The sequence below is a fragment of the Morone saxatilis genome, unplaced genomic scaffold, assembly GCF_004916995.1.
Source record: "Morone saxatilis isolate NCDOM2014 unplaced genomic scaffold, NCSU_SB_2.0 Contig9, whole genome shotgun sequence".
Classification (NCBI taxonomy): domain Eukaryota; kingdom Metazoa; phylum Chordata; class Actinopteri; family Moronidae; genus Morone; species Morone saxatilis.
This window is the reverse complement of record NW_023340268.1, coordinates 6,782,547-6,792,747: the sequence shown is the minus strand read 5'-3', so window position 1 is coordinate 6,792,747 and position 10,201 is coordinate 6,782,547. Positions and strand designations below refer to the sequence as shown.

The 10,201-nt window shown below is 41.7% G+C and overlaps 1 protein-coding gene across 1 annotated transcript in view; it reads right to left on the bottom strand.

The window, feature by feature from the left end:
• ext1b (exostosin glycosyltransferase 1b) overlaps positions 1-10,201 on the bottom strand; it is a gene marked incomplete at its 5' end in the record, with an annotated part of 109,944 nt that overhangs the window by 20,037 nt on the left and 79,706 nt on the right. Inside the window, 4 exon segments of the mRNA XM_035681629.1 lie at positions 28-146; positions 2,674-2,806; positions 7,589-7,708; positions 8,527-8,634. Coding sequence (XP_035537522.1) covers positions 28-146; positions 2,674-2,806; positions 7,589-7,708; positions 8,527-8,634 — 480 coding nt within the window.

Genomic DNA, 10,201 nt, shown 5'->3' with positions numbered 1-10,201 from the left:
ACACACACACACACACAAATCCTTTACCTGTGCACAATACTGGGATTTGGCCACAGCTACCAGGAGCTTGAGTATGGGCTGGGACTGGGACACCAGAGGAGAGACAGCATGGATGACCGCTGTGAACTTGGGGTATGGTTTAATACCTGAAACACAACAAAAAGACAGTCACTCATTAATGCAGTTTAACAAATACAGAAAAACAATGCTGGCTGGAACACGGCGAGCCGACTGTCAGCCATCAATGCAATTTCAGGCTCTTTGAAGAGAATAAAAGCCAGAGCAGAACTGAAGGCTCTCATTTCAAAACACTTAATAACTATTTTCAGTGAAGGATGTTACTTGAAAAGACTGTCAGCAGTTAAAAAATATAGATGATTTAATTGTCAGGGAAGCACGTTTTAAAGCCAGTCTTAAAATATTCAGCAACATTAATGTGTTTTGAAAATGCCAAATCTCTTGATCACTGAATATTTCATTTTGAAAACTCCTCAGCTGTATCTGGAACCCAATGAACAGACGACTAAGTGCTTATGTGACTTTAAATTCAGCCCGACTTGATGTTGGAATAGAGTAATCGAGGCTGAAAATGAACAAGAAATAAGATATTGAGCAAGACGGATCATAGAGGACGTTCAACTTTTCCTAATTTAAATCTAATCTAACCCAAACCAACAAAGCATGGCGCAGAGGAGATAGCATTAGAGGAGTCTTCTTTCTGCCACCAAGCAACTTTTATGATGAGGAATATACGCCGTCTTAAAACTTGGTAAACCATCCTTGTGATTGTAATGAAAAAGTTAAGAGTGCTCAGAGTTGCAGAGTTTTTAAACACCTGGGATGTAAATTTATAACAAGCTCATAAACAGACTTTTCATGAAACATTGAACAAAACCTGGAGCAGAATTAGTTTCATGCGCCATATTTTAAATTTTGGATGTGCATGCTGTTTTCTTTAGCACAGGATTCTCTGTGGCTTTTTATCACATCCTGTATCAGCACATTGCACATCTCACCAGTTAAATGTTTATAGCAGCACAAAAGACTAGTTTAGCACTGATTCTGCTATCTGAGACCATTTAACAGAGAGCAATTTTAACAGTTTAAGACAGCATTGTTCTTTCCGAAGTTGATGGCAACAGCTTGAGGAAAGCCCCTTCCCTGCTTCAGCATGACAGTTACCCTGTGCACAAAAAGCAAGTTTATTTTGGTTTCTTGGTTTTGGAACAAATTGACAAGCTTGCACAGAGCCCTGACCTCGACCCCATCAAGCACCTGAGGGATGACACCCCACACCAACATCGCTGGCTGACCTCACTCATGCTTTTGTGGCTGAATCAGAGAAACTCCCAGCAGCCAGGCTCTTGTAGAAAGCCTCTACAGAAAAGTGAAGGCTGTTATAGCAGCATATTAAACATTAAGTATGGGTGCGTTCTGTGTCCACATACTCTTGGCCATGGAGCGTGCACCAGTAAACTGAAGCGATTGTTTTATTGGCATTGACTTTTCTCCATTAGAGTATAATAAAGTTTTGTTTTAAGTTTGAATTTATAGTTATAGAATTTAAATGACCATTATGTTAGCAGTTCATAATGTACTGTTATCTTGGATTTACTGTTTACTATTGTTCAACTGTAATCTTTATATATGTATATCTTTACTTAACTGTTTGTTAATGTGAAAACACAAATGGTTAAATATATATTGTTATTAGACTTTTATTATTCTCAAGTATACATACTGTTATCAGCCTCCAAAAGCCAGTATCTTTCTGCTTCTAAATCAAATGTCCATTTTATTGAAGCAACAAAGGCAAACTCTGCTCTCGCTGTGTCTGACTGAATGTTAATATGTATGGTGTGCGCGTCTTGTTATTGGCTCGCAGAGAACAAGAGGAAGTGTCACTCGCCTTCTTTGATTTTACTCTTTTACCCATCAAAGAAAAGCCACTGTGTCTCCCTAAAACCCATCCGTGTTTTAATTGCTTCCTCTTTGACAAACAAATAAACTTGCCAGCGCTGTATTTCAGGCCTGTCACCGCGCCCATCCATTTTAATATCAGCTCTCCACCCCGGGTGCTCCATCAACTGCATTCGCCCGTACGTACTATCGCCGGCTGTGCGTGTACAAGCGTGTGTGTGCGCGAATGCTTGTGGCAGTGCTGGATGATGATGGAGTGAAGAAGTGAGGGATGGAGAGGTTCCCGGGTCACAGATATGTGGCGGGGGAAAACCCGGCGCTGCTGAACCGTTGCGGTAGCAGTGGTAGCAATGCTGACTCAAAAACCAGTGATGGACGGGCTGGTGTGTCAGCAGGACTAATACAAACATCCGTCAAAGGCTCATTCCTCCACTCCACTTGCTGCTAGACACAGCCATTCGAGGAAGGCAGTAGATCAGGGCTGGAGGCCATATTTCTGCTGTTCAGACAAGGTCCAAATCCTCAGCCTCAGCCGGACCAAAATCTATGGAAAGTCTTTTCTTGTACAAAATATTTGGTGTTGGAGTGATGGATGGTGGAGATGCCTTAAGAGAAACTTTTCTCACCAACCGTAACAGATTCATTGCTACACAGGTGTGTACAGTAGAAGTGTGATCGCTGTTATGTAACGGCACTTTTTACAGTTTATGATATGTGTTCTGCTTCTGTGTGTATCCGATGTGTGTTACTGACCCAGTGTGGCGTAGTAGAAGGGGAAGTCTCCCAGGTATCCGGAGTACTGCGGCAAGGCAAAGAGTCCCCCAGGGTGACTGTTCCACATCAGGCTGCTCCTGGAGCCGTGCTCCAACACGCGGTCCTGGATGATCTGAAACACCAAGAAACACAAATTACACCACAAATAAACTACTTAAGAGTGTTTGTGTTTGATTAATGTTCAGCGTCACATTTATGCGTTGTAGTTTCAACCAGTTTCTCAATTAAAAATAATAGTTTTTTCCTCTAGATGTTAATTAGTTGACTGCAAATTATTGAGTTTGCTAATAGGATGATGGGAGAAAATGGAAAGCCAATTATAGGAAATATGAAAGCTAACCTTGTGGTTGTTATTACTGTAACTCTGTTTCTTTGTTATTGTTTTACTACTGCTATTTCTATCTACTCTGTGCACAAGGCACCTATTCTTCTATGTCGCTCTTCTGTTGTTCTTCTGTTATAAGGCAATTTTTTGTGCAAGATCTCAGGACAGAGTGTGTCATATGTTCTACAGATTGTAAAATGTTGAGACACACTTGTGACTTTGGGCTTGATACTGTAAATTAACCTGATCCTACACTTCCCATTAAAATGCAACCCACTCCCCATTATACACTGTGGACAATCATTAGCCAAATCCACAGAGTTTCATTTCATTTTTAGTTTGAAAGATTTATTAAGAAGAAATGTTTCCAAAAGTGCCAAATACTGCATATAGTGCTGAATCACATATAAACACATAAAAGATGACGCACAAGACATCTAGAATATTCATTAATCCACAATCTAACATAAAGAAGAACTGGGAAAAAAACAAGTTTGATCTAACTTTGAAGCTTTTCAGTGGGGACTTGAAAGGAATTTGGGTTGCTTTGACTACCACAAAGCAATTAATGGACACACTGTGTGTTGCCACAATCAAACTTGTGTCACTTTACTTACAACAGGGTCTCTGTATTCTACAGGCCACTTTGCCATTTGTGAGGCTTCCTTTGCAGTTCAGACGTATCCAAAAAAAAGTAAGTTACAACAATCACAAAAACTACCTTTGAATAACATTTCATTCAGATCACTGGGGACTCATAAAATCTGAAATATTTGTGCTGATGAAGGAACAAACGTTTGCCTTTCAGATTATGGTGAATGAAATATTAAGGATTTGATCAATGAGCCTTGTAATCACACCTATAAAACATTTCACACTGCGAAATGAGTTTTCACACACACAAAAAAAAGCCAAGAAGCAGATAGTCATAAATGTGAATGAATACCAACACAGCTAATGTTCCAACTTCCAATAACCTAATTTCAATTCAGAATGATATTCAGAGTATTATTCAAAACCCAGTCAGTGAGTGAGAGCGGCTGAAAAACCGATATAAAAGTGAGTCTGTAGGCGTTAGATGAAAGTTAGAAGCCGGCTGAGCTTTCCAAATGTTTGCTTTGTATCACCTCAATAGCGGCTATTGATCGTGTCAAGAGTAAATCGCTGTAGCACAAAGCTGAGCTGAAATAAATCCATCTTATTGTGTAATATTTCCTCCGCAGACAAACCAAACGGAGGTCTTTTTTTTTGGTAAACAGATCAGCAAGTCAAAGGCAACTGCGTCGGGCAGTCACAAAGAAAGAGGCCACCGGAAAGAAAACAAAAAAAAAGAAATAAGAAAAAAGAAGAAGAGCCAGACAAAGCCATCAGCTGTATGTAAGCACCAGTCAGTCAGGCCTTCCCCGATCCTTTCTGTGCCCAAATAGAGCAGTCAGTCAAACGGTCGGACGTGAGAATGGCCGTTATTTTCCCCAGCTGCAGCTTGCCGCCGGGCCTCTGCTGAACGGTCAGGCAGAGGAAAGAGATATTGCTGCTGTGCCCTTGAGCCATGCCAAATTGCTTCAGTAAAACAGACACAGGTTTTGCGGCAGTGTTTTACGGCCTCTATTGAATCGGGGACGTGACGGCTGCTGGCTGGTGAAGAGAGTCCGGTGGACTGAGCAGCTGATGGCTGTATGAATTGTAAAAAAAAAAGTTAATGATAGAGCTTGGAGGGGGGCTTACTGTGATAATATTGATAAAGCAACATAGAAATGCATCATGGGAAGGCGGGGATGTGTTGAAACAGTACCATGTGAGTTTTTTTTTTTTTTTACGTTCCCTAGCCTTGTCCCCGAGGGCAGTCGATAACCATTTGCCTCAGCCGAACAGATTAACTCGGAATCCGTTAACTTCTATATAAAAACACTGCCTGCCACCTTAAAACACCCGGAGCCCTTACACCTTATGACGGGCAATTTTGCTCGCTTGGCTGCAGCTCCTCCCCCGTCGGCAACCCTCAGTCGGGACATGATGGACGACTCAATCTCACCCCAGAACAGCCACAATCAACCAATTAGAGCATGATAGATAAATCCTGCTTCTCCGGGAGCACACTGCGAACTTGGCTTTAATAGGTGAGTTTAATAGGTGTACTAGCAGCACAGACCCGGCGAATATTGACCTTGTGATTGGTTGGAAACTTGTTCGCTTCCTGACAGGATACACCGCATGATAGGTTTGAACTCGCGTTTCCTGCTCCACACACACACACACAACACACCACACACCACACGCGCACCACACGCAACGATGCACACACGCACGCACACACGTGGAGTTTGGACTGGATGAGAAGTCAATAAAGAAAATGTCTGTTTGTGAATGTGTGCGGGGGAGACTCAATCTGTCAAGATGCTTTCGTGTTTTTGTGTTTGTGCATATCGTCACAGATCTGCAGTGAGGAAGAGGAAGAAGAGGAGGTGGAGGAGGAGGAGGAGGAGGGGTGCACATGCTCGAGAGGATGAATAAACCATGTCGCTCGTTATCTCGTGGGCTGCCACGGCAACGCCATTTACATATGTCACCCCTTCTCCTCTTCACCCTTTCTCACACCACTCTCCCTTCTCTTTTTTTCCTTTTTTTTTTTTACAGGACAGTCAGTCAGGATTAAGTGTTTAGCCCTTGCTGCATTCAGTGTGAACACACACACTCACAAACACACACACTGAGTCACACTAGGGCTTTCGCAGTGTCACCTTGCTCTTTAGTGCGGAGTGACAACATGTCAGCGAGGTTATGCCCGGGTGGTGCCATGTGTATCTGGGCTGACACACCTTGACATATGGAGATATGTGATTTTGTGTGTGTGTGTGTGTGTGTGTGTTTGTGATAGCGCACAGTGAGACAGGGCTAGATAAACAGACCAGAGATGCAGAGCTTGCTGAAATCAGACACTAGATACTGAAGCCGTGACACATTATGTGTGTGTGTGTGTTTGAGAGTGTGTAGGTGCTTTTTTTTGTGTGTGTGTGTGTGTGTGTGTGTGTGGAAAAGTCAAATTCAGATGTTAGATTTGGGAGGCGATACCATAAGTAAGATTGTGGGCATTGAGGGGAATCGTGCTCCGAGGCTTTAGCGACGCAGTAAGAGAGGAAATGAAATGCGTGATGGGAAATTTTGGGTGAGAGAGTAGGCATTTGTAACCACAGCGTGAAGCTAGCAGTAAGCCCAGGTGTTATCCCTGCATCTATAAACAACTTGTTTAAACTGAATAATGAGGGATGGGGATTGGATGGATAAATTGTTTTTCCAGTCAGAAATGTTTCTAAGCTGGATTGTGCCTAACAAAGTGGATACGCATGAAAACACGAGGTCAGAGGAAGGAGGGAGGCTTCTGAACATAAAGTGACACTCCACCTATACCTGTCTTTTGTGTATAGAACACTTTGTTACAGTTTGTAGGTTTGTCCTTCACCAAGAGCAGCAGCTGTTATTGAATCAGATGAATTCTAACAGTGACCAGTTTTCATGGTGGTGAAAAAGCCTTATTCCTTCTTTTCAAACTTCTCAAAGCACAAATATAGTCAGAATCGCTCTAGTCTACCCTAATGAACCTGCCTCCAGCTCAACACTGGTGTGAATAACTTTTCAAGTTTACATGCACATGTATTGGGCTGGAAGTTGTTCATTTAGGCTTCAAACTAAAGTGCTTATGGGATTGTTGTAAGGGTCCCTACTCACCTTTCTGACATCAAAATTATTGGGGGCTACGTTCAGCCTTTTTTGTAACCATTTAAGTTTCAAAGTTTTTCATTCTTCACAATGACTTCTACTTCTGCTGGCTTTTTGCCTTGCCAGTGTGACTATTTGGAACAGCTATAAACACTTTTGCCTTGAGACGTGGTTGGATAACAAGCTGTATGAACTAGTTTGTTTCTTATTGCTTCCGTAATTTGGATCCAAAAATTACTATTTTGAACACAAATCACAGAAATGTAAATGCAATGTGAAATATGCTACAGAGACTGTAACAACTTTATGAAAACTCCCTGAAAACTATACGTCACTATACGTTCATACTCTACTCTGGTGCTTCTGAGAAAGGTACTTATAGATTTCATGAACCAGTTCAGCTCTTCTTTTCTCTACAACCACTACTACAATGTCTACTACCTCTACAAATGCCACTGGTACCACTACCAATACTACTACTGCTACAGCTACTGCCACTACCCTTAATGATGATGTTTGCATACAGTACAAAAACGGAGTCACAACTTAAATAAAATAGACTATTTCATCCGCTTTGAGAAAAACAAAAAGCAACTTGTGAGAAAATCTCTCTGAACATGTTCTGAAATCTCCTTTTTGCTCTCTGTAAACGACACCCCTCCATTTTGCTTTTAGCCTTGTACCGGAGAGACCTGAGAGAGGCCCGAGAATAAAACAAAGATTGCAGAGAGTCGGCGGTGACACTGCAGCCCTCTGAGAAAAAGACTGGTGATGGAGGAGTCGGAGAGAGGAAGGCAGAAAGGGCCAAAAGGGGGGCGGGTCGTTGTGTGCATGTGTGTGTGCGTGAATCCTCACCTCCAGCGTGGTCAGCACTATCTTTTCCACAGAGGAGAAGTAGGCCTCCCAAAGGAACTGAGTCTGCTGTCTGAGGGACAGGATCTTATCCTGGTGGATGGAGCGCACCGTGGTCGGAATCTGCAAACGACAAACAACAGTCAGTCAGCACTCAGTACTGATCTGGGACGAGAAGATTAAAATTGGTCCCAGAGATACACTCAGGAAATTCCCATCAACAGATAAAGCACACTGAGGTGTGGAAGGCTTGTGGGCGGGAGCAGATATTGCAGGATTTTGAAGTAGTAGCCACAACTGTGTCCCAAACCGAGTTGAGTCACAAGCTTTAATTTAATTTAAGTCTTTGATTGCTGACCATTAAAATAAGTTTTTGGTGAGAAACATACATTGATATATACATAATATGTGTTGTATGTTGTACGCATCCTGGCTAATCACATTGTAAAATCCGCAGACAGATCCGGGATGGCTCGGGCACACTGGTGCTGCACATCTCTGATTGGAGCTCCTACGTTATAAAACTCAATGTCAAACAATATTATTACACACTTCATTCAAATTAAGATTTAATGGGCATATAATTACTTTTCCCCCATGAAGTTCAAGCAATTTCAACCAAATCCATTTGCTCATTCTATTTATTTGCGCTCTCATATAACAATGTGCGGCTTTGAGTGACATTTTCAAGCAGTCAAGGACTTGGTATGCTGCTTGAATTTTGTTTTGCTGACAACCACTTCACTAGAAAACAAAACAAAACAAGATCTCGGATAATATCAGTGGAGAGAGAGAGTGTGTGCTCAGGATATCGACAGTCAGAAAAAGAAACAAGGTTTTGTTGCAGGTGTGGGGCCTGCTGCTGTTTCTCTGTCTGGTACAATTTTCGGGTGATATACAGAGCAATGTGGTTTTTGCGAGTGCTGTCTTCGGGCCGTTACCTGCAGCAAGAGCCTCTCGTCGCCGATGACTGCGGCTGTGTTCCAGTCAATGATCTCGGAGAAAGGCAGCTCCCAGCCGTTACTCAGCATCACCGGCACACATGCAGCCTGAGAGAGACACACACACACACGCAGAGGGAAGCTTGGACATGATCCTTTTCAAACAGAATCACAGCTACAGCTAAAACATGACCGATTTGCTACATATTGATCCTGATTATTAAAGCTGCAATACCCTGCTCTTTCCATGTAACGTTACAATGGCTGGACTGCATTATAATCGACCAGTCTGTGTTTGTCTTTGACCCTTTGTGTTCATGCCTAAATTCCCCATTTGGCAAAAATTGGATTTTGTTTGATTTTCAAGCATCTTTGGTGTGATGTAGACATATCATACATAAAATCACTAGTGAGGCTGCCAAGTAGGGAAGTCACAACAATGATTTTGAAATATCAAACTCTTAATGTAAATGGTACAGTGTGTACTTAAAGCTGTAACAGATTTTTTGACCACTTCGGGGCAACAGAACAACCTGTAAAAACAGTTAAATACCATAAATATGGTACAAAACAGTAGTCTGGTACTCTCCTTTAGCTCTGTTTTTGGCCACAAGTTCTTGAGGGAACTATCTGGCTCTTTAGCTGCTAAATCTTGCAGTATGTTCACCAGCTGGTTGCTAACTTAGTCTGTCTGCTGTTTTGTGCTGGGCATGTAGTGCACAGTGGGTTTCAACCTGAAAGCAGCTGCCTGCTGCTGGCAACTATTGATGGGGCCAAAACGTTAAAGCTGCGGGCCTTAAAACCCAAACAATAAGCTTAAAGATGCTAAGTAGAGCTGAGGGGAACTGCATTGTCTGTTGATAATTATCTGTGGGTTTACCATTCTTTCACATTACACAGAGTCTTTTAAATAATTATTGATATAAAAAAAAGAATTAGTGCAGCTTTAATAAAACATTAAATATGAGCTCAAATGTAACCTAGACACTCATACTGTACATGTTACTTGGATCATAGTTAGAAAAGGATCCAACATGAGCCGAGCACAAAGTTGTTCGCAATCAGATAAACAGAAATAAGCTTGAACATACAATCTAGATAAGCAGGGAGGCAGCATATAGTCACAGATAGCGAGGAAGTCAGTATAATGAAAATAATGAAAATAGCAGCCATTTATTGGAGAGCAGATCAAAGAGAGTCAGTTAAAAAGTTAAAAGTTGAGACTAAGCTGCACATATACAAACAGGCAGCTGGGATTTATATGAACCAGAAAACATTTATTCGCTCCGCTGTAGCGCTAGCTGACCACAAGAACTCAAAGATGCACAAAAAGAATTTCTTAATTACATCCTTAATAGTTGTGTTTCTGATTCTGTTTGTGTTTATTTGATTTCTGAAAATGTTTGAATCATTTATGAGCCTGAAAATCAAAGAAAACAACCACATTCAGTCTGCTTGGATTGTTTGGACATCATCTTAAGTGGACGGTTACTTGGCTTTTTATGGCGGAACCTCGATATTGAAACGGTAACTTCAGGTTGCTGGGAAGTTAATTGCTCAAAGGAAGCGAGCAGAAGGAATGATAAATGGTGGAGAAAGGGGAATTAAAAAAAGATCAAAAGTCAGAAGAAAGTGGATAAATAGATGTTAAAAAAAGATGAAAAGAAGGGGAGGT